General features: G+C 44.8%; 1 protein-coding gene across 1 annotated transcript in view; it reads left to right on the forward strand.

Annotated features, from left to right (window-relative positions):
* BID (BH3 interacting domain death agonist) overlaps positions 1-24,704 on the forward strand; it is a 97,181-nt gene extending 72,477 nt beyond the window's left edge. Inside the window, exon 5 of the mRNA XM_073621561.1 lies at positions 15,375-24,704. Within this exon, the coding sequence (XP_073477662.1) occupies positions 15,375-15,380 (6 nt within the window). The 3' untranslated portion in view covers positions 15,381-24,704. The remainder of the gene's footprint in view (positions 1-15,374) is intronic.
* The last annotated feature ends 1,305 nt before the right edge of the window (positions 24,705-26,009 follow it).

Genomic DNA, 26,009 nt, shown 5'->3' on the forward strand with positions numbered 1-26,009 from the left:
CCTCTTCACTACTGTACCTTCGATTTGCCATTTTGGGCTCTAAATTTAGTGGTACACTAGTGAGACTCGCAGGTAAAAAAGCTCCTGACTGTTAGTGACTGTATCAAAACGCTACCAAAAAAACTGTTAGCGATCGCAGGGATCAGGCCTGACTCTGCGAACGCTGCAGTTATGTGTTTAGTGTTTTGTAAGTGACAGTGGTCGATCGATACTGCGCTTGGGTGGGCTGTGCTGGGCCGGGCGGAGGGGCAAAACGCAGGTGCTAGCAGGTATCTGGGCTGATCCTGCTAACACTGCATCTTTGGGAACCCTAAACTGCTAGGGACGCTAGTATAGATCTGATCGGATCAGATATTGAGGGAGGGAGGTGTATGGTGCATGCGTGGGTGTTAGCCGTACTGGCACTAACCTGACGCTGCCTGGGGCGACGCAGACCCTATCTGACCCTAAAACCTAACTTGTATCACCCGCCGGGTGATCAGGGGGTTAAACCTTTATTAGGTAATAAACGGCGGGTGCCCTGACACTATAAAAAATAAACAAACTAACCAGCGTCACCCGTAACAGTTATACAGTGATCACTGGTGAAAGGGTTAACTAGGGGGCAATCAAGGGGTTAAAACCTTTACTAGGTAGTATATAGGGGTCCCTGACGCTATAAAACACTGACGGCAAACCTAAATACTTTTCTCCCTAACTAACGTCACCAGTGACACTAATTCAGCGATCAGAAAAACAATCGCTTAGTGACACTGGCGACGGGGGTGATCAAGGGGTTAAAACTTTTATTGGGGGGGTTAGGGAGGTACCCTAGACCTAAAGGGGGCTAACACTAACTGCCCTACCACTTATAACTGTCACAAACTGACACCAATGCAGTAGTCAGAAAAAAAAAAAACTGCTATTGGTGTCACTGTGACAGGGAGTACAGGGGGGTGATCAGGGGGTGATGGGGGGTGAAATGTGTGCCTAGTGTGTTTTACTGTTAGTGTAGTGTTGGTGCACTTCCTTAGGTGTCTTCTCTCCTCGGCACCGGAACGAAAAAGACCGATGCGAGGAGAGGTGACATCACTTCCTCTGCTGCTGTTTACATTACAGCAGCAGAGGAAAATTTTCATTCGTTGGGAGCGATCGCGAGGGGGGCCACGAATGAGTGGTCTCCCCCTCACCTCGTATTGCTCCCCTAACGATGCCGACCGCCTCGGGCACCGGGGGGGGGGGGGGGGCGCAAAAATCAGGTACGTGATTTTGCCTGCCCATGCCATTCTGGCGCAGTATATATCTGCGTTAGGCGGTCGGCAAGTGGTTAATCGGATCGGATATCAGCAGGTGTCAGTGGGCACGTCTGTTTACATCCGCCACTCTATAGAGAGCAATGGGTGGTCTGATTGGATCCGCTTAAAAAGCTGACAGGTGGACCCGATCGGCCCATCAGTGTTAGAGGCCTAAGTGAAAAGAATCCTATGATAGAGTACAACATTGGGGGTACAGTATTTCGGAGAGCTTTACAGAACTGCGTCACAGTACTTTTGAATCAGACTTCATTCAAGCACAGCTTGATTTATATCAGATGATCTAAATCAACTGAAAGTATTTTTGACAGCACTGCTGCTAATGAGAAATTTACTTCAATCAATGCAAACGGTGCAATATATCCACATAAATGTGTCAATCCTATAAACCTATATCAATCAATTCTAATAAACAGCCATCGTAGTGCAATATGTCCACATAAATATATAACCTATTTGTCATGTGCATATGAATTCCTCATATAATATAAATAGTTTGTGCAACATATAACAAGAATCTAAAAAATGTAAAAATGATATCCAAAATGTCCATGCAATTGAAATGTGTTCAAAGTGTCCCAAAATACCATATATATACTAAATAAACTCACCAGAGGTAACGTTTTAAACTTGCCGTTGGTTAGCATTCAATTTACCCGGTGGTGGATTTATTCACGTGGTGTCACAGGAAGGATTTATTAGCTTCATTGCACTTATTTGGACATTTTTTGAATATTTATTTGGACTTTATTATTTCACTGATATGATATTCCATACTGTTTTATTTTCACATGTGTTGTGTTTAATATAGTTTTTTCTCTAATATATATGTAGATCTCTCAGAGATCTATTTATAGTTTACAGCGCTGTTCCTATTTCACCTACTGTCTTGTTTGATTGTGTATATCCCACAATTTTAGAACTGCTGCTATATAATAATTTTAACAGAGAAGTTTTTATTGAACAAATCAATGTCACTATACAGTCAACTTTCGACAATCAATTCTTGCTTAGTTTTACAGTATCTGTTTGAATTATCCATATTTAGCATCCTGCAGAACCATACACAATTTTCTGCTATCATTTCTCAACCAGTGTTGATTCCCAGTGAAATTCCCATCTAGATCCGGCCCATTTCATCCCCTGGGTACTCAAGTCCTCTCCCCTAGGGGAGGGGGGGAGGCCAGCGTCTCAGCCAGTGCATTAGGAGGATTTCCTTTGGCATGGTCTGGTGTCACCTGGTGGGAAGAGGGGGGGAGTAACCCCCTTGAGGAAAAGGGAGGGAATCCTTCATTTGGTCCCCCCACCTCTCCGACTCCTCACCAATTCACGTCCACCCATGCAGCCCACACCTTTTAAATTTAGCCGGACAGTGCCTGTTTTCGTAGGTGAGCTTGTATAGAGGGAGTACCAAGTTAACCGCCTTTTGCCAGGATTGCAATGTGGGAGGTTCGGTTGACTTCCAGTGATCATTATCTCCCTCCTGGCATATAATAGCAAGAAAGTTACACAAAGTTTAGCATACCTGTCCCCCTCAACCCCTCCCAAGTAGCTCAGCAGGAGCACCATTGGTTCCCTTGGCACCAGTGTCCCCAGAATTTCGCTCATTTTCCCTGCTTTGTGTTCCCAGTAGGTTTGGATTTTAGGGCAGGCCCATACCATATGCCAGAATGTGCCTACTTCTGTTTGGCATCTGGGGCATGAAGGGTCTAGGTTCGGGTATATTTTGGCCATCCTATGTGGAGTGTGGTACGCTCTGTGAGTAAACTTCAACTGTATAAATCAGTCCTTGGCCGCTATCATAGAGGGGATAAAGGTTAATATACAGTCCTCCCATTGATCTTCGCCAAGGGCTGGGATGTCCTCCCTCCACTTGTCGAATGTGTGTGTGGGTTTGGTGTCATAGGCCACCGTCAGGTACAGATATAGAGTAGAGAGGGGTTTTCCCATTACACTGGAAATGAGCAGGCGTTCTATGGAGTCGGACTCAAGTGTTAGTACTTCCAGGAACTGAGCCTTCATGGCATGCCTCAGCTGCCAGAACCTAAATTCTGAGGTGTTAGCAAGAGAATATGTGTGTCTCAGTTCTGTGAAAGGCATAAGTTTCCCGTCCTTCATAACGTGTTTCAAGGTGGTTGTCCCCCGCCCAAAATGACGGGTCTGGGATAGCGTTTAGATGGGATAGTGTAGGGTTGCCCCAAAGTGGAGTATGTGGGGATTCACAATTTAGCCTGCAATAAACTCCTCTGGCCTCCCTCCATACACTAAGCGTCATTTTCTTAGGTATTGTCAGGTTGTGTGGGGCCTTGGGCCCCCTAAATGCGAGGTTGCTCAATGCTGCATAGGACCCCAGTATAGCCACCTCTTGTCTTACCGCTGGATTTTGTCTGCGCTGGGAGAACCACCATCTAACCGTTACCAGAATTGCTGCCCAGTAGTATATGAGGAAATTGGGCATCGCCAGACCTCCCGCAGAGAGAGGTAGATACAATATGCATTTCGATACCCTAGGTGGCCTCCCAGCCCATACAAACGAAGTTATTATATCCTCAAGGCGCTTAAAATAGGCCCTGGGGATATGTGAGGGGGTGTTTCGGAAAAAGTATAAAAATTTTGGGAGATATACCATCTTTATGCCCCGTACACATGGTCGGATTTTCCGATGGACATTGTCCGATCGGAGCGTGTTGTCGGATATTCCGACCGTGTGTGGGCGCCATCGGACATTTTCCATCGGATTTTCCGACACACAAAGTTGGACAGCAGGAGATAAAATTTTCCGACAACAAAATCCGATCGCGTCAATTCCGACCGTGTGTGGCCTGTTCCGACGCACAAAGTGCCACGCATGCTCAGAAGAAATTCCGACACGGGACAGCTCGTTCTAGTAAACTTAGCGTTCGCAATGGATACAGCACTTTCGTCGCACTGCAATGTAAAAATTGGTTTAATACAGCGCACTCTCTTCTTCTTTATAATGTGACAAGAATTAAGTCGTTTTGCTGCTCATATTCACACACACTTCTCACAAAGTTTTATTTGTGTTTTTTTAGTGGGATTCCCTCAATATATTGTTATTAGATGTCACATCTGACAGTTTTATATTTTTTATGTTTTTTTTTTTTTTGTTTTTAAGCCTTTTTTTTTTCTTTAATGTTTGGATTTTTTCCAAGGCTGATCTTTGTTCAATGTTATTTTTATTTTTACTCCAGAATATTTTTGTCTGTGTTTTGTGTGTCAAGTTACCCCAACACCATTGATATCTTTTATTATTTAATCTCCAGGAGATTTTTTGTTGTTGGTGTCCCTTGTTCATTTCACATTGTATATTAGAAATGTACCTGAATCCTCACAAACAAACTGTCATTTTTGAAGTAAAACACATAGGAGAGTATAATTCAAAACAAAACTCCTTTATTAAGGGCTCAGAACCAAACAAAGAGGAAGGCAACACTGGATCAACAGCAGAAATTAGTGAAGCATGGGACCCCCACGGCAGACATCAATTCTGAAACCTCAAAATTGGTGGCCTGAGGAGTCCATATGTAAGGGAGGGCAGTCTGGTCCGGGATTCACAGAGACTCGGATAGCAGCAGATGACATCAGTGTCCCCAGGCTGTGGTACCACAAGAGGCTGCATCTTTTGGCCGACCAGACTGGATCCAGGGCAATCACTCTCTGGTCTTCCTTTCACACTTCCTTCCGGGCTGTGGCTGTGCAGTTGGAGATGTGGCAGGAGGAGGAGTAGGACCTGGAGGAGGAGTAGGACCTGTAGGAGGAGGAGGAGGACCATCCCAAAGCTGTGTGTGAGGTGTAATTTGGCCCCTCACACCTTTCGCCAGAGCCTCAGATATGAGGGCTTCACACATGGCTTTTTGGCCCTCCTCCATCCTCTGCATTTTATATGCTATGAATGCAGCAAAGTTCTCCTGCCTGGTGTGTGGTGCTCCCAGGACCTCTGTAGCCCTACAAAAAAATCTGATAGCCGCCTCCTCAAGGCCACTCCTCCTACTGCCACTTTCTCTTTCCAGGGGGGATGAAGGGACCTGCACATCAGCCAGCCGGCTCGGCCTGGCCACCTCCTGGCTGAGACTTCCCTGTGTATGAAAAAGGGACATGGTTTTAGTTTTTGCATCATCAATCACAATCCTAAATTAGTACTCCCAACTAACATCTAGTTAACATCATTGATTGGACAAGCAGAAATATTTAGAGGAATGCTATACCTGGCTCAATCTGGGCTCCTCCACATGTGGCCTGGAAGGCCCAGGTTGGGCGTCAGAAGCCTCAGCCGGGGGGGAAGGAAGCGTGGAAGGAAGACTGGAGAGGGATGGCCTGGGTTCAGTCTGGCCTGCCAGAAAGTGCAGCCTGTCGTAGTACAACATCCTGGGGACATAGATGTCACCTGCTGCTCCGGATCTCTGCGAATCCAGGACTTTATTGCGCTCCCTCAGATACGTGCTCCTCAGGCCACCAATGAAAATCTTTAAAAAAGTGATGTCTGCCGTGGGGATCACCTGCTTCACAATTTCACACAATTGCTCCAGTGCTGCCTTCCTCTTTGGTTCTTGTAATGGGGGTGTTTAATCTCCCACAGACAGGGCAGCTCCCTTAGCATCTCTATGAAGACTGAAATGAAGTCCTGATCTTTCAGTACCATATCCATGTTCACTGCAAGACACAACACAAGACAAAGCCTAATGTCAGACAAAACTCTCCTAATCTTGTTACAATATAGGCCTCAATCTATAGAAGCAGTATAGGCCCCAGTTTGTCTCTTACCTTCGTTCTTACGATTGCCGCGTTCAATGCTCCTTCCTCCGCTCACAGATCAAACGTAATACGCACGCGTGTTACGCTTTATATACACTGCGCATGCGTGTAACTCCGCCCGCCCCTGACGTTCTTTCTAGTGTATTCCCCGCCCCTTTTCGTTCTGCGCAGTGGGTGAAGAGCATGATGGCGGACATACAGCAGGTGCGGGCTAATTGTAGCAACGAGGAGGAGGAGGAGGAAAGGGCGGATCCAGGCACGTCCCGATCCAGAAGGAGACGTTTTAAGGCCACAAATATGTCGTTTGGGGAGATGTTGGAGATGGTCGACATCATGAGGAAGTCCGACTATGACGGAAAATATGGGCCTTACCCCAACCCGAACATCCGAAAGGCCAAGATCATGGCGAAAGTGGTCAGGAGTCTAGAGCGGAATTTCGGGGTACGAAGGTCTAAAGATCAGCTCAGGAAGCGGTGGTCGGACCTGAAGTTGAGAGAGCCATAGCAGTACCGAAAGATCCGGAGAGTGCTGCAAAAAAGTAAGTAGTTGTGCTGTGTTCCTATTCTTTCTGTCTTTATTCCGTTCGTTCTGCTCCATATGCTTTTAGTAATTGTAACGTTTAAAAAGGTCAACTTTAATGTTCATGGGCCCATTATTCGTTCGTATCAAACATTTTTCTTTCGGCCTCTAGAACACCATTGTTTAGGCCATATGCATTTTCCCACATTTTTTTTGGGCCTACTTGGATGCCAAATATTTGTTTGTGTAGATGGGTTTGTTACTAGAATGAAATGCAAACTAGATTCTGTGTAAGGAGAGGACACTGAGCAGCTGTTTTCACATCTGGACACTGGAGCACTAGTGTGGGACCCCAGAACACCATTTTTATTAGGGGGGCCACACAGGTGCTCCAGTGTATACTATAGTGGGGGCTACATCTGTGAAGCTTGTACCAAACAGGTAAAGTATTGCAGCTTGACAAAGGGCAATAAAAAATATACATCTTTGAACTCTGCTAAAATAGACAATTGTACCCCACTTCCAAGCAATGTTTCCTATTTCTAGTTCTGCCATCAAATATCTGTGTGCTAAGTATACCATTTTTGTTTTACATAGGGGAGAAAAAACTCGGAGGACACTCCTCATCCCAGGAGACCAGAGACCCCCCCTCTGGAAGAAGGGGAAATACCAACACAAGAAGAAGAGCAGGAGGAAGAAGAAGATGTGGTGGAGATTGGCACCACAACAGGTGAGTGTCTGCGACCACAGGCTCAGGTAAAAGAGATGGATGTTGGCAGATTTTTGAGACCTGTTTTTTTTGTTCTTTATCTCTTTTTAGGTGATCGTGATCCAGAATGCTTTACATCTGAAAGTGCCCAGATACTGATCGGGGAGATCATGGGGTGTAATCTCCAATTGCAAAACATACAGCAACAAATCACTGATGTTATTAAAAAAAATAATAACATCATTGATGTTTTGGGGCGAATTTAAACCCCACAAAATCACCTGTTTTATCTTACAAAAATTTTTACAATGTTTAGAAAAGCCAAATTTGGAGGATGCACACAGTGTGCCAACATGTGCTATCTGCCATCACGGGAGATCAATGGACGCGTTTTGGGGGTGCAACCCCTTCCTCAATTATAAAGTCGCATTGAGGAAGGGCTTGCTCCCCCAAAACACGTCCCTTGATCCCCCCTGATGGCAGATAGCACATGTTGACATTCGTAAATTGGTGTGCATCTTCCAAATTTGGCTTTTCCAGGGGTGATTTCCCCCCATCTGAACGCTATATCAAACCCAGTTCCTAAATACTGATGTCTGATATAGCCTTCAGGTTTTACCTAATGTGAACTTTGTAAGTTCAAGTTTTTTGGCTTTCTTGTTGGTTTTACACAGGCCTGTTTTATCTGAAATGGATATTTCGATTTTTGATAATGCCCCCCCAAAAATTGTTATACAACAAACATGTTGTTTTGTTTTAAAAACCTTTGGTAAATGCACATGTGATTGTGCAGGTATAAAAAAGTGCCTTACTCAAGAATGTGTGGATTATTGTCTCAACACTACAACACTTTTGGGGTGATGTAATTGCTGTTTTATGCAAAAATGGGGGTTATTTCCTAAGGGCAAATACACTTTGCACTGCAAGTGCAAGTTCAGTGCAGTTGCAAGTGCACTTGTAGTGAAATGTGTTTTTGCATTTAGGAAGTACCAGCCAACACTATTCTTTATAAGGTTACCCAATCACGACATTTTCTGCACTCAACACATTTCTGTCAGGGTCAGCTCAAACAAACACAAGCAGTAAATGTCCACCAAGAATTGCTTTTGGTTGTTTTTTATTTGAAAAAGGTGTCACAGATTGTCTGGCATATTGATAGCCCCCCTACCCGCAAAGAACTCCAGGTATCGTAACCGGACATCACGGGCACTCAGGGAGGGCAAGCCAGGACGGCCGCTTTCAAGCGCCGTCATTGTTGATGTATTTGGTATTCCGGCCTCAGGCCCAACTGAGCCAGCATAGTTGGCTGAATGTTTTCTTAAAAAATTATGGAGAACACAGCACGCCAGTATAATATGGTTCAGTTTATACTCCGCCATATGGATGGGTGTCAGAAATAGTCGGAACCTGCTGGCCAGGATTCCAAATGTGTTCTCCACCACTCTTCGGGCTCTGGCCAGCCGGTAATTAAAAACCCTCTGTTCCGGGGTGAGGGTCCTCATCGGGAATGGCCGCATCAGGTGGTCCCCCAACGCAAACGCTTCATCAGCAACGAACACAAATGGGAGACCTTCAACATTGTCCTCTGGAGGTGGCAAGTCCAAGCTGCCATTCTGGAGACACCTGTAGAACTCCGTCTGGCCGATCACTCCACCATCGGACATCCGGCCATTCTTCCCCACGTCCACATACAAGAAGTCGTAATTAGCCGACACCACCGCCAACATCACTATACTATTAAACCCCTTGTAATTATAATAGTACGACCCCGAGTTGGGTGGTGGGACGATGTGGACGTGTTTCCCATCAATTGCCCCTCCGCAGTTAGGAAAGTCCCACCGCTGGGCAAAGTGGGAGGCCACAGTCTGCCATTCCTGTGGCGTGGAAGGAAACTGTTGAGGAAAAAACAATAAACATTACTATTTTTTCACAGAAACATGGCAAGCAGATTAGACACAAACATTATGGGTCAACCTCCAGATAGCATTTACTAAGGGGAATTTTACAACAACAAAGTATAAGGTACACCTATCATATTCCCCCTCCCCCCCTCTCATGGTCCATTTCTAACATTATAGGGGGGGGGACTCTTGGACAGGTAACCCTCTTCACGTCATTGAGAGATGAATGCTTAAATACAGGGTATTACTTGGAACAGCCCCTCCTTAGTTACACTATTGGCAGACCACTGGACAGGTAAGAAGTGTCATAATACAAAGATATAAATACACATTGTACACATTTGAGGACATTTGGACATTCTGCTATTACCTATCAAGATAATAATAGGATACAAGAACTTTAAACAGTACCATTGGAAAGTAGACAGGCAGGCCCTTGCACTACATGCTTTGGGGAATTCATCCATAAATCTGACCAGTAAAGAGGTGGGTATAGTGTGTATGGGTTTGGCAAAGTCAGCAGATAGATGATTGAGGATAATGAATTGGGATCAGCTGACTTAGCAGTTGGGGGGGGGGAGGGTTACAAAAAATTTGGGGACACCACAAAAAAAAGCCTCTGGCCCTCTGCCTGAATTTAAATCAAAAATAACATTTCCAAACATTTTAGGGGGTGTTTGGGGTAAAGCACTACTATGGAGCTGATAAAATACATTGTTAAGTGACTACATGAGGTGAATATAGGGCAGGAGACACCATGCTGGGGAGGTTATTGAAGGACAAATATGTATGAAGGACATAAAATAATAATGACATAAAAATCCAGCATGCATGAGGACAAAGGGGACATTCACAGCATATTCCAATCATGGTAATTAGGGAATGAGGAAAGAAATACAATATATTAGCAAACATTCAATACAATAAAATGTGATATAAAAGGATAACAATCTTACCTTCATATACTCCTTCTGCAGGACCTGGATGATGGCAGAACAGGTCTCTGGGATAATGATACCCAGAGCCTGGGGGGAGATGCCTGTCGAGAACTTGAGGTCCTGCAGGCTTCTCCCTGTGGCCAAATACCGCAAGGTAGCGACCAACCTCTGCTCCGGAGTGATGGCTTGCCTCATGCAGGTATCCTGCCTGCTGATATAGGGGGTCAGCGAAGCCAACAAACGGTGAAACACGGGGTCCGTCATCCTGAGAAAGTTCCTGAAATCATCAGGATTATTCTCACGGAGCAAAGGCATATGACAGAACTGGTCACGCTGAAGCAACCAATTCTTGGTCCATGAACTCCTCCCCACCCTGTTCATGGACTGGACTTGTGTCAAGGTCAGGACCCCAACACCAAGCCCCCGCACAGCATGAACTCTACGAGGAGTACGCATACGAAACATGGCTAGAAAACGGTTGGCTGCTCAGAACGAAGTAACAGAACACACTGAAGAACAGCAAGGCCTGTGAAGAGCGACCTGAAAAACAGCAACGAGCAGGCAAGATCACACAGAAAACTCCGATACGAACTGACTGCACGCACTGAAGAGCAGATACAAACCCACAAGCACAAACTGAACGTCAGAAAACGATCTGAAAGCCACGAGTCTGAAAAAGCGCGAATCGTCTCTCACCAAACTTTTACTAACACGAGATTAGCAAAAGGAGCCCAAAGGGTGCCGCGCTTGGTTCTGAACCGGCCTTTTCTAGTCTCGTCGTACGTGGTGTACGTCACCGCGTTGTTGTCGATCGGAAATTCAGACAACTTTGTGCGACCGTGTGTAGGCAAAACAAGTTTGAGCCAACATCCGTTGGAAAAAATCCTAGGATTTTGTTGTCGGAATGTCCGAACAAAGTCCGACCGTGTGTACGCCCTATTAGAAGATTGACTCTTCCGACTGGGGTCAACGGGAGAGTACGCCATGCTGCGCATTTTGCTGTCATCTGGGACAGGAGGGGCTGGACATTACGTTCTATGAATGATTCCATCATGCTAGCGATTTTAACACCTAAGTATGAGAATTCATCCACCCACATGAGATGGGTACCCGTGTCTACTTTAGGGACGGAGGGGTGCAACGGGAACAGAACCGACTTGGCCCAATTTATACGGATACCCGAGGACCGTCCAAAGTGTTCAAATAGCTCCAGAGCCCTCGACAGTGACTCAGACGCGTCTGCAAGGTAGAGCAGGGTGTCGTCCGCATAAAGGGACACCTTCTCCTCTATCACTCCCACTAGTATGCCTTTAACCCTCTCCTCTGCCCGTAAGGCTATGGCCAGGGGTTCTAGCGCCAGCGCAAATAGTCCCGGGGATAGGGGGCACCCCTGGCGCGTGCCTCGCTCCAGGGGAAAACTATCCGAGAGACAGCCATTTGTGTGCTATATAATAATTTACATTTTTTGTGTTAGCACTGTAATTTTTCTTTTCTATTTATTGCAATGTTTTAAACCAGCTAACAGCGCATTTTCCTCTGGGAGTAACATTAGGTAAACCCTATCAGTTTTTTTTTTTTTTTTTAAACCCAGGGGGATGACGAAAAAAATACTGAAGTGCTTGAGAGGAGCTCCCTGTACCCCCCCCCCCCCTGCTGAGCTATTGTGCTATGACAGGGGGACTGCACCCAATCTTTTTCGGTCATGCCTCTCCAATAGAAGCCGGACATTTTGCCGACTTCTGTGAGATATGCTGCCGTACACATGGGCCAAATGTCGGCTAGTTTCTGTTGAATCTGCCGATACCAGCCTATGTTCGACCCTTGTGTACAGGACTATAATTGCTCTTTAAGAAACTCTCAAGGCCACCAATCCATACATTCCATTACATTAAGGAAGAAGAGAAAGAGCTTATATAGTGTAAAATCTTTAAAACACTTTATTTTTAAAACCAATCCAAAGCGCTCACATTTGTATGCGTCTCCACTAACACAAGTATGAATTATGTAGTCATAAAACCGCGCTGGCTCCGGCTACAATCCCTAGCTGCGAGCACAAACCCAGGGTGCTGTCAGGGCTGGGCTCAGCCCTTCCTTCTCTGAGCTGGCCGCTCAGCTGTCGACTAATTGCCAGCTCCAATCTCTCCACAGTGACTCACCTGTTGATGATATCCTGCTCATCATTCCTGCCTACTTAAGCCGTCCAGCCCAGATGATCTCTGCCTTAGTCTCTGTGATGTTGACCAAGGTGATCTCCTGCATTCCTGATAAAGACTTGCTTGGCTGGCATTCCTTCTGGCTCCAGATCCTGCTTGCTGTTCCACTACACTGTTCCCTGGCCTCCTGACTTTCTGGCTTGTCTGACTGTCCGTTCCGGTTACCGAAATTTGGCTATGTTTTGACTACGTTTGTTCTATTTACTTTTGTTACTAAACAAGTGTGCATTAACTGTACTACTGTCTCGGTCTGATTCATGCTTTCTGACAGGTGCGTGGTGATGTCATGTCCAAGCCCCACCCTACGTATTTTGTGACTGACCCTGGAGGATGTCGGGTGGCTCAACACGTAGGATGGGGCTTGGACATGCCGTCACTGCGCACGCCTGGTTTGTGCTCGCGGCTAGGGATCCAGCCCAGTTTTACAATTACATAAATCATACTTGTGTCAGAGACACTTACAAATGTGAGTGCTTTGGATTGGTTTTAAAAATAAAGCGTTTAAATGATTTTACACTATACAAGCTCTTTCTCTTCTTCCTCGATCTAATGGAATGTATGAATTGGCAGCCTTGAGAGTTTCTTAAAAGGGAATTTACTGGAGCTGCAGATCGTTACTCCCAGACGGAAATGCGCTGTTAGCTGGTTTATAACGTTATCGACATTTACCGCTGGTGAGTTTATTTAGTGTATATATAGTGGTGGAAGACACTGTGGTGTGGTAGAAGGAGGAAGATTTTGAAAAGAACTTTACACTGATTTATTATATTGGGACACTTTGAACACATTTATTTTTTTATATAATTTTTTTTAGATTTGTGATCTGTTGTACAAACTATTTATATGAGGAATTAATATGCACATGACACTTTAATATATGTTCTATATTTATGTGGACATATTGCACTATGATATACAGTATGTTTGTTAGGATTGATTGATATATGTTTATAAGATTGACACATTTTTATGTGGATATATTGCACCGTGGTTAGAGTTGATTGTACTAAGTACATTTCTCATTAGCATCAGTGCTGTTCTTTTTCAGAACCAATAAAAAAAAAAATGGGGGTACAGTGTTGGCCAGAACTACAGAGGAAATTTTTTTTAGAGGGTGCTCATTTCAGATGACTGCAAATGAGCAAACAGCTGAAGGGAGGGGGTCCTGATTCCCCTATATACATTTTTTGTTCTCACTAGAGGGATCCCCAGCAGGAGGAAAGCAGTCCTGATTCCTTTATATCAGGGGTCTCAAACTGGTGGCCCGCCAGCTGTTGCAGAACTACAAGTCCCATCATGCCTCTGCCTTTGGGAGTTATGCTTGTAACTGTAGCCTTGCAATGCCTCATGGGTCTTGTAGTTTTGCAACAGCTGGAGGGCCGCCAGTTTGAGACCCCTGCTTTATATAGATCTTAAGTACCACTAAGGCAGGCCATAGATAATGCAATTTTTTTTCTTTCCTGTAATCACGGGTTTCAGGAAAGAAAATCGCAGGATTCCTCCATCAACACAGTCAGTGTTGATGGGGAAATCCCTCCTGTGAAGCCATTGTGTTCCCTCGGTAGGGGGGCACGGGGAGCTGTCTCTGCCGGGAGAACACCGTGATTATTGATAGTGGCTATAGTCGTTGGCAGTAATCACATGTAACAAGCAGACATGCTGGTTGTACCTAAGTCAATCGATGGATCGACTTGGGTACAATCAGCCTGCCCATAGATGATTCAAATCTCAACCGGTTAAGCAGGATTCAAACCATCTATGGCCAGCTTAAGGCATCACCAGCATGAGAAATGAGGTCCTGATTCCCCTATATAGATCTTTAGTTACCACTAAATGGATCACCAGCAGGAGGAATGAGGTCCTGATTCCCATATATAGATCTTTAGTTACCACTAAAGGGATCACCAGCAGGAGGAATGAGGTCCTGATTTATTTAATTTCGGTTGATATCAATAGAGGGATCCCAAGTAGGAGGAAGGTTATCCCGATTCCCCTATATAGATCCTTAAACCCTTTGTGTCTAATTCTGGAGAGCTTGCTTACTAAAGCATATATATATATAAGATAGAACGAGTCCAGAGACGAGCACCAAAATGGTGAAAGGTCTGGGGGATAAAACATATGAGAGACTTCAAGAAAATAAAGTGGTTGTAAAGTTAGAAGGTTTTTTTTTATTATTTATTTACTGTACTTATTTTTATACCTCACTGCATTCTAGGCGGATCCTAGGAGGATAGGGCTGCTCTGTGCAAAACTATTTCACAGAGCAGGTAAGTATGAAATGTTTATTATTTTATCAATATAAAAAATAAATTAAAAAAAAAAACGAACCTTGACAATCACTTTAACCACTTCAATACCGAGCATTTTTACCCTTATCCTGCCCAGGCCCATTTTCAGCTTTCAGCGCTGTCACAATTTAAATAACAATTGCGTGGTCATGCAACACTGTACCCAAACTCAATTTTTATCATTTTGTTTACACCAATAGAGCTTTCTTTTAAACACCACTGAGTTTTTTATTTTTTGCTAAATAAACGAAAAAAAAAAAACCTTTAAAAAAAAAAAAATAAATAAAAGTTTTTTTTTTTTTTTTTTTTTTCCGTGAGTGTTTTTATTTATTTATTATTTGGTTTCTGTCACATGAAGAGTGTCATAAACCTCAGCCTCAGGAATTCTGAATTTTCAGTATGAAGCTAAGACCAAGAAAAGACCACACACTAGCAGGAGGAAAGTTCAAAACTAACCTATGTAGTATTTTACAGAAAGAATAGTGGATGCTTTGAATGCCCTTCAGCAGAGGCAGAGAGTCAGTTAACAGTAAGTGAATTTAAAAATGCTTAGGAGAAACCTAGATCTGTGCATAGGTTTGAAAAAAAAACAATATATATAAAAGAGGAGACCCAGTGTTCTTTTTCTGCCATCACTTGTTTTCTCTATGTACACGGCTAGCATATCTTGATGTGTCTGCACACAGCTGTAATAACTGTTTTTGCCCCAAAAACCAAACTATATTTTTGCTTCCACAGAGGTGAAGAATGTAGCCATCAGAAGTCGGAGGATTTGAAAATGCGTTGATGAAATGTGCCAACAAATCTGGAGTTTGTTGGAGAGGATCCAAGTTCTATGACGAAGATTTTACCTTTCAATACTTGACTAAGTGTTGTTTGTTTGTAGCTAGCTGTGTAGATTGTAGAATATGCTTAGGAAAAAAATAATGTGCGTTGTTTTGCACGCATCACATTGCAAGCCACATTGTGCATTGAAACTCGTTGTGAAAAGCACAGGATGGGTCAGCCATGTTGTGGGACACCAGCAACACTCAGGTGCTTTTTTGTATCAATAACTTGTTTAGGGTCCACATTATACATTTACATTTTGTAGACAGTTTATGGCAAGACTTCATAGACTACCAGTTGCTGACCTCCATCTGAAAATACTAATCCCCAAAGTCATTAAATTTAATAGTCGGAGAATTCAAATTTTCAAAGGGAGGTCAGCAACATTTTCATTGTGACTGGTTTCCTTTTAAAGAAGGTGTTCCAATAGGGGAAGGGATTTTCCAACATACATATGACTTCCTGTCCAGAAAATAGAATCACCTGGGAGCCCCCTTAGGCCTAAGATGATAAATGGGGCTCTCAAGGGAACATCACAAGTCCGTTATCTCATCTTCTGTTGTGTATGGGGATTGTCTGTAGCTTTAGTTCAGTGAATAGTCTTTGTTAAGGTTAGTGGAGCTTTGAAATAGGTAGCAGTGTTTTTTGCTTAGATAAAATGCGCATTTCATGTATTAGAAGTGGTTTTATATGCAGAACATTTGTTTTTTAATCATTCAACTGTTAATTAAAAATGGGGGGAAAAAAAATTACCTTGAGTTTTCTGAAATGTGCCTTTTCAGTCGTGTATTCAACAAAATTATCTATAGATGTAATGGTGTGCTGTGGAAAAAGTAAGTACACCCATGGCATCAGAAGCTGGTATTGTCCCCTGTAGCAGAAATTACTTCTTGTAGACATTTTGTATAACTGCCCACCAGTCTCTGACATCAGCGCATTGAATACTTTGACCACTTCTCCATGTAAAATTATTTCAATTGCAAGATGTTTGTGTGTTTGCTTGCATGAACTGCCCATTTCAAAATTTCCCTACAAAATTTCAATAGGTATCAAATCGGGGCTTTGACTATAGTCCTCCATTTCTTATATTTGAGTCATTCTTTGGTGGATTTGCTAGTTTGGGTCTTTTTACACCATAATAATCAGAAGCATTTTTGTTTTAATTTTAACTTTTGGACAGATGGCCTCACATTGCTATGATGCAGAATGTATAGTTGATTGGATGACTACAAGCCTCTGAGGCCCTGAAGCAGCAAAGCAATCCAAAACCATAACATTACCACCATAATATTTCACACTTGGTATGAGGTTCTTCTCCTGAAATACTGTCTGGTTTGCAGAAAACATGTTTACTGTTACTGTGCCCAAACAACATTCTCTTTGATCAATCTTGAGCATTTTGTTCCAGAAGGCCTGGTCTTTGTCTGTATGGCAACCTGTAATTGTGTTATAATGTTCTTTCGGACAGCAACCGTTATATCTTAGCACCTCTCATGCAGGTTGATTTGGTGCATCCGCCTTCTTATTGTAAATGCATTCACTTCAGCCCACCTGTTGCAGTTACCTGAACACCCCGCAATTCCATTTTGGGGTTTTTGGAAACTTCTTTTAGCATCAGATGGTCAGCTCTTGGGTTGAAGTTGCTGGGCCTGTCAGTCCTGGATTAGCAGGTGTTTTGGAATCTATGCCCCTGTATTTAATTTTCTATGTTCTATGATTTTTAGTTTTAATGTTTCGGAAATCTTTTTACATAGTTGGAATGATTGAATAAAGACATCAGTTCAACCTGTGTGGGTGTGTGTGAGTATATGTCAATAATAAACCCCATATCCCTGTATGTTGCAATCAATCTGCCTGCAATTTTACAGCGCGGATGTGTGAATGACAAATTGCGGGACTTGCATTTGAGATGCTATTCATTTGAATGACACCTCAAATCGCGATGCAGGTCTGCTGCGATTGTTGCGCGATAATTTGCGGCAATCTGCATTGCGGGAAGCATGACGCGCCAAAGTAGCGCCTGAACTTTTTTGGGGCGACATTCTTCCTGCAATGCGGATTGCCACACAAATTATTGCGCGCCAATCACAGCAGACCCGCACTGCAATTTGAGGTGTCATTCAAATGAATAGCATCTCAAATGCAAGTCCCGCAATTTGTCATTCACACATCCGCGCTGTAAAATTGCAGGCAAATCAGCCCACGATTCAAAACTCTGTAGTGTGAATGCAGCCTTAGAGAGCTAAGTTCAGAAGGGTGAGGTGCACATCGGTCAAAGTAACAAGTGCAAGCAATCAAGCCCTCCCAAAGACTTATATTATAGGAAACGACAAAAAGGGATTGCTGCACAAAAATGTTTTAATGAAAAATGTAATCAAAATATCCAAAATATATAGGCCATCATCGTAACAGTTTAGGGTTAATGCAGATCACGCCCTTCTTCAAAACATGGTGCCTGTAAATGATGACATACATGGTACAATTTTTTTTTTTTTTTTTTAACAGAAATTTTTTATTAAACAAATCAGCATTACAATACAAGAATTTAGTACAGTCATTGCGGTGAGAATAATAACAGTGAGATTTACCCTTAAGCAATAGCCATTATTTATCATATATTCCAGATGTGCAAACGTCAGAGGTTTCACTTAACCATACCTCTCAAGGCTCAAATCATCATAAATTTTTAGATAGTATAAAGTGAATAGCCCAATATTCAACCAAACCTGGTAGGGGCGGGGGGGGGGGGGGGAGGAATGGGATGAAGGGAAACGGGCATAAGAAGAATAGACGTGAGATGTAGGATGTCCTCCACTATGTTTCACGTCCTGCTTATGGGGTAGGGGGTTCAGGGTCTCTGGAGGCATCGACCCAGGATGACCAGATTTTATCAACTTCCCCGGGCATTGCCTACTTTCATACGTCAATCTATACAGGGGGAGTACCTTTATTCACCGACCTTATCCACGAGGCCAGGGTAGGAGGCTCTACCATTTTCCATCGCAGTAGAATTTCCCGCCTAGCATAGTACAATGCGAAGGTTAGACACAATTTGCTATACCTATCACCCTCAACATCTTCCAGATGGCTGAGCAATAGTATTTGAGGATCCATCGGTAAGTTTGATCCTATGACATTGCTCAGTGTGGATGCCACTGCTGACCAAAAGAGTCGGAGTTTGGGACAAGACCAGACCATGTGCCAGAAAGTACCCACTTCCTGTCTGCATCTCTGACAATTGGGATCTCTCTGAAGGTAAATGCGCGCCAACCTCTGTGGGGTAAAATACGCTCTGTGTAGGAACTTGAATTATATGAACCTATACTTTGCAGCGATCATGGAAGGAATGTAGGATATTAAACACTCCTTCCATTCCTCCTCTTCTAAAGAGGGAATATCAACCCTCCACTTTTCCCAGGTTTTAGTTAGTTTGGCATCGTACTCCACTGTCAGGTATAGGTATAGTGTAGAGAGGGGTTTCCCCATCACGCTGGAAATCAAGAGCCTTTCAATAGAGTCTGGTTCCAGAATGAGGGGGGGCAGGGAACTGAGCCTCAAAGGCGTGCTTCAGCTGCCAGTATCTGAATTGGAAGGAGGCCGGAATAGCAAAGGATTGCCTAAGGGCTTGGAAGGTCATGAGCCTGCCATCCTTGACTATATGTTTTAATGTAAGAATTCCCTTTTTTGCCCAGAGAGAGGGGTCCGGTAAAGTGTAAAAATGAGGGAGCATAGGGTTACCCCACAGGGGCATGCGAGGTTAAATGTAGTTGGGCTTCCCATATATTTTCCTAGCCTCCTGCCAAACCCTTACAGTGGTTCGCATCAGGGTTGTCATGGACAAACTGGCCCTGAGACCACGAAACGGGAGATTGCTCAAGGCAGCAAAGGAACCCAGAATGGCTGCCTCCAGAGTGACCGCCGGATTTTGCGTGGGCTGGGAGAACCACCACCGAATCGTGACCAGAACTGCAGCCCAATAGTAGATTTGAAAATTCGGTAGCGCCAATCCCCCCCCCCCCGAAAGTGGGAGATATAAGATCTGCTTGGCCACTCTGGGTGGCCTCCCAGCCCAGACAAAGTGTATCAGCAGGCTCTCCAGCCTTCGGAAAAAAGTCCTAGGGATGGGTATGGGTGTATTGCGAAAGAAATATAGATATTGGGGAAGGTAAATCATTTTTAGCAAATTGACTCTGCCAACAGAGGTCAGTGGAAGGGAATGCCAAGCAGCGCACCTAGCCGTAAGCTGTGTCATAAGTGGACGCAAATTGTTGTCCATGTAGTCTTGGACTTTACCGCTAATTTTTATCCCCAGGTATTTGAAATCATCCACCCATTTGAGCTGCGGGTGTGGTACCCTAGGGGTCGAGGGATGAAGCGGGAATAGGACCGACTTGTCCCAATTAATGCGAATCCCCGAATACCCACCAAATCGATTAATCAGATCGAGTGCAGTCTGCAAAGAGGACGACGCATCCGCTAAATAAAGCAGAGCATCGTCCGCGTACAGCGATAACTTCTCCTCAATGGGTCCTACCTGAAGTCCCCTTACCCCAGGGTCGGCCCTCAACAATATAGCCAGGGGCTCCATCGCCAGAGCAAATAGACCCGGGGAAAGGGGACACCCCTGTCGCGTGCCTCGAAACAATTGGAACTTCCCCAAGAGGCATCCATTGGTACGTATTCTAGCTGAGGGGCCATGGTATAGCATGCGGAGTCAAAAGCCTTCTCCGCGTCGAATGAGGCCACCGTCCCGTTAGTCACCTCGTCCGCCCTGTCTATGTGAGTATGGAGGCGTCTGATATTAATGTCAGTTCCCCTGCCGGGCATGAAGCCTGTTTGATCCCTATGGATGAGAGCGGTAATTACCAGGTTAAGCCTATTGGCCAATACTTTTGCTAGTAATTTTGCATCCACGTTCAGAAGGGATATAGGGCGGTACGAGGAGCACAACGTGGGGTCTTTCGTTGGCTTTGGGATCACCACAATGAGCGCTTCGCTCATTGTGTCCGGGAGTTTTCCACGGCGCGACGACTCAGAGAAGAGGACCTGTAGTTTATCAACTAGTTCTGAAGCATATTGTTTATAAAACTCCACAGGGATGCCATCGGGTCCCGGAGTTTTCCCTGTCTGCATTGATTTAAGTGCCCGTAGTATCTCCAAGGACGTAATTGGAGCGTCAAGCTTGTCACGATACGGTACTGTAAGGGTTGGGATATCAATGTCGTCTAGGTATGCCCCCAGATCCACCCCTCTATAGTCTACCCTGGACCTATAGACGGATTCGTAGAACTCCGCGAAGCAACAATTGATCCCTTCCGGTGTGTGGATCAGCTGTCCCGAGGAGTCCCTAATATGTGAGATGCTCATTCCGCCCGCCTGTTCCCTAGAGAGCCAGGCTAACAAACGGCCTGACCGCTCTCCCTGCTCAAAAATCCGTTGGGATTGAGCCAACATTTTCTTATGAGTAAGACAAGTACGGAGACGAACCGCCTCCTTCGTCATAAATTGTAGATGCGAATAGTGCGCAGGGTCTCGGGTACGAACAAAAAGAGCCTCCGCACTACTCGCCTCCCTCTCAGCCTTTACCAAGTCTGCCCTACGTTCCCGTTGGACTCTAGCAATGATGGTCTGGTAATGTCCCCTCGTCGTGGCTTTAAAGGCATCCCACGCAACTGCGGGGTCAGCCGAGCCCACATTTACAGCCCAAAAGCCAAGCAATTCCATTCTAAATTGGGAGTCTACTGCGGTGTCTGAAATCCAAAATCTGGAGAGCCTCCATATCCTTTCTACTGAGCCTAGGGAAAGATCCAATGACGACAACAACAAGGGTGCATGGTCGGAAATTCCCCTAGGCAACATTTGTATGTTTGTGACCCGTGGGAGGACCTGGCTCCCTGCGAAGACCAAGTCTATGCGGGAAAACGTTCTGTGAGAGGCCGAGTGACATGTTTATGGCCTAGATTGGGGGTGACGCCACCTCCAGACATCAGTCAGGCCATAGGTGCCCGCCCACTCAGCCAACCCAGGGCAATGATGTCCCGCAGGAGTTAGCCTGTCTAAATCCGGGTCAGGGACCAGATTAAAATCACCCAATATGACATTGTTATCAGAGGCAAAGTCGGCCATCTTACCGGTGATCTGATTGAGCACCAGCAAGGAAGCCGGGGGAGGCAAATATAAGCCCACAATAGTCCACGTTAGAGAATATATTTTAGCATGAATAATAACATACCGTCCATCAGGGTCCAGGGCCAAATCCAAGAGCCGAAAAGGAAGTGACTTCAATACCAGTATAATAACACCCCTAGAAAATGTGGAGTGCGTGGAGTGGTAGTGGTGTCCCACTACCTAATGTCCTGTTAGGTGTGTTTCTTGGAGCACACATATATGTGGGTTATAAGATTTAATGAATTGGAACACCAGGGAGCGCTTGACCGGGGAATTCAATCCCCTGGTGTTCCAGGAGATGATGTTAAGCGAGGACATGACTACCGGGAATGTTAAGAATGTTAGAATCAATGGAATTCACGGCTCTCGGACTGGACCCCGGGACCCGAACCGGACACATCTGTAGACAGTGCAATGCTGATGAGTCAATTATTTTAGTACAAATAACAAACAAAAACAAAACCAAACTAAAAAACAGATAAAGGATACCAATAACTAAAGTAAATGAAAATAGCCCCAATAGGAGAACTTGCCCCACCCCCCACCCCACCCGACCCCCCCGAAACTGAGGCGGGTTTCAATCCTGAACTTATTCAGCTCGCCGGCTGCAACGGGGTCCGTGGAAGAGGCGAACTCACCCCCCCTCGAGACTTCACACGGGGGGGGAAGCAGCATTTCAAGTGGCTTACACACTTGAGAGCTCCGCTTGTGATACAGCAGGCTGTGAGGACTTAGAAAGTCAGATGAAGGGAAATATCCCATAGTGCAACCCCACAGTAAAGTCGATCCATCTTTGGGTGAGGATACAAAAATTTCCCAACACCCCTCAAGAAAACAAGCAAGTATAAAGGAACTTCATATTTCAACGGTCTCCTGACCAAGTTCTTTGGCAGGGGCATTATCTTAGAATTTACCTGGAAGGGATAGTAAGCGTCTCCTCCCAAGTCTGTCCACACCATGGATTGAACTGGGCATAACCTGTGCAGCGAAGTAAGTCATCCATGTGGGAGTACGTGTGTTACCTCAGACCTGGGCCAAGGCTATGGTGAGTAAACAATGAGAGGGATCATACAGTACATACCAGGTAAACCGTCAATGGATCTGTGGTAGCGAGTCCAGCCAGGCTGAGGCCTCCCTTGGAGAGGTAAAGAAACGAGTTGTCTCGCCATCCTGGACTCTCAAGCGAGCCGGGAAGAGTACACTAGCGAATGCTGCGTGATTGCAGAGCCGCCTTAACTTGGTCAAAAGATTTCCTAAGTTTCTGGGTCTCTACCGAATAGTCGGGGAAGATCATCAACTTCGTGTTCTGGAATCTGAGGTCCCCAACGTTTCTAGAGGCACGGAGAACTTCGTCTCTATCTCTGAAGTTGAGTAGACGGAGAATGAAGGTGCGGGGGGGGATCCACGGAGGCCCCGGCTTAGGCGGGATGCGGTGTGCCCTCTCCACCGTGTAGTAAGGTGACCAGCGGGCCTCAGGTAAACGGTCACAGAGCATACCCTCTATGAAGGAGGTAGGGTTGTTCCCCTCTGCCCCTCCGGTAAACCAACAATGCGAAGGTTATTACGCCGCTTCCTGTTCTCCGCGTCCTCGGCTCTATATTCAAGGGCCTTTACTTTAGTTTGGAGCGTACGGAGTGATGCCCCATGTTCCGCAATGGTGTCTTCGGAAGTACTCAGTCTTTGCTCCGTCTCAGCGACTCGCGATCTGATTTTATCTATATCTTGGCGAATTAGACCCATATCCAACTGAACTGCTTCAATCTTTGTTGTTAGCGTGGATTGGCAGGTAGCAATGGCCGCCATGACATCCTCCAGCCAGGGGGGCCGAGAGTCATCCGACTCCATAGTGTCTGTGTGCGGAGCTCTGTGGGTGCTGCGTGTGTTAAGGGCCTCCGGAGGAGGACAGGTGGGCGCCTGGGGGGAGTCCGGCTGCGGTGGGAAGGTCAACCTCTTACCCCCTTTATTATATTTTGCGCTAGAGTTCCTGCGCCTCATTCAGGTGTTGGTGGCCCAGATCTGGGCAGTATTCAGCAACTGGTTGTGGGAGCCTGTCTGCAAAGTCAGGGGTGTTCAGGCAGTGGGTAGGGTAAAGCTTGTGTCTCCTTAACAGTCCCCCCCCCTCACCTGCAAATGAATGGCACAGGAGCTGCTCGCTTCAGGCCTACACAGGCCCACAGGGATGTTCAGCCCAGCCACCTCACTTCACAACCTGGGTGAGAAGGATGTGGGCGCTCCAGGATCTGTTCCGGTTCCCAGCCGTCACAGGGCCTCCTCCACCAGGCCAGCAGGATCCAGCACTCCTCCAATCAATCCGACGGCCCCGGAGCTCCAGGAAAGGCCGCGTTCGTGGCCTAATAAATCGCGGGGGGGGGGGGTAGAGAGTTCAGGCCCAGAGCGCGGCCTAGATTCAGGGGATTCCTGGCTCGCCATGTGGCCCATCAGGAAAGGCCGCGGCTTTGGCCTAGTCGCCCGTGATAGGCCGGGAGCGCGCGGCGGGACTCCAATCTCGCGCCAGAAACCCAAAATGCTCCTCGGCAGAAAGTCCCCGGTCCCCCCCCCCCAGTCAGCAGGGATGAAATTGGTGGGTTATTAAGGTCGATGCATCCAGATTTCACATACGGATCAGCGGAGCTCTCTGAAAAAGCAGCCGCTCACAGCGCCATCTTGGCCACGCCCCCTACATGGTACAATTTATATAGAGCAAATACATCTGCATACTATTAAATAATCAACCAGCCTGTCTGGAATCCATTAATCACTCGATCTGAGACACATTGTAGTAAAAGTCCAAAATCTATTATTCAAAAAGGATCCTGGAATGAAAAAAACAACAGGTTTGACTGTTTTCCACATTTCACAGAATATATCAATCGATTAAACTCCTGAATAATAAAAAAGAACAAAAAGAGACTAACAATAATAATCTTATTGATAATAAAGGGGATAATACATGTGTGTAAACATATGTGAATGTGCGTGCCTAAAGATGCACACACATGCACATATGTGATAAAGTGCAATCGATCAAAAATTACACACATGATTTATGACCAAAAAAAAAACAACGTAAAACGAGGAAAAAATAAGAAAAAAGTAAGAAAAACTATATACAATAACTAAAAAAATTAAAGCAGTAAATACAGATCAAAATCTGAATTTAACCCCTTAGGTTGAAGGGTATCAAGCTGATGTATTCAATGGACTTCTTTCTTCTTAAGCTCTAATTCTCTATTGCCACCCCGTCTATTTTTTTGGAACCCCGTCAAACACTATGAATCTAAGTTGGGAGACTGTATGGCCCTTATCTACAAAATGTCTCGATAAAGGCAGTTTCTCTAGTTTGTCCCTGATGGAGTACTTATGTCTCGCAATGCGATCCTTCACTTTCTGTGTGGTTTCCCCCACATAGAGGAGACCACACAGACATTTAATAATATAGATAACATAGGTAGACTGACAGGTGTAGTAATCTCTAATGGATATATCATAGCCCTTTTGGGGATAAGAAAAACCTTTGCCTTTCATCATGCTAGAACATTGTATACACCAGAGGCAAGGAAAAGATCCCTGGTTTTTAGGGCCCAGAAAAGTCACACGGGGGATAGGAGGTGAAGACTGATCTGATTTTACCACTCTCATAAATGCTTTTACCTCTGCGATACGATGACAGAGAGGGATAGTAAAACTCCGGCACAGATGGATAGCTGTTCTTTAAAATAGACCAGTGTTTTTTATAAGGCAAACATCAAACAGTGTAAGTGCATCCCTGGGCTACCTATACACCAAATGAGACTTATCCATACTATATGTGTAGCAATACACTGGTTGATCGCATATCATTGGAAATCACCAACGATACCTCTAACACATTTAAAAACTAGAATTAATAATATAAATCTCATGGAAAAAATATTTCACACAGTACACAATACGTATCATTTATACGATAAAAAAATGGAACCCATGGTTTAACCACTCCAATCATTTCTTCAATTCAGAATAATGATACCTCTCAGAGACTTCAATAAAGATGATATTTTACGATACTAAAGCTATATTACTAATTTACATTTAATAAAAACTTCTTTCAAATATTGAATACATTATGACAATATAACGTATTTGTAATTTTCTTTAATATACTTTCATGACATATGTAAACAACTTTTTTGTACCAATGTTTTTACACTCAATAAAAGTTTGTAAACAAAAACAGTGTAAGTGCATCCTGTATATTAATAATACAAGTGCAAAAGTATGCTGCTGCATATGATGTTTTTTTGGAGGGTTTAATAACAACACTTTACCCCCAACATGTCATGTGAATACTAATCCAACCAAGATCCACACCACCAAGAGATCTGGCCAGGGACACTC

This window comes from Aquarana catesbeiana, linkage group LG03, assembly GCF_042186555.1.
Source record: "Aquarana catesbeiana isolate 2022-GZ linkage group LG03, ASM4218655v1, whole genome shotgun sequence".
NCBI classification, from domain to species: Eukaryota; Metazoa; Chordata; class Amphibia; order Anura; family Ranidae; genus Aquarana; species Aquarana catesbeiana.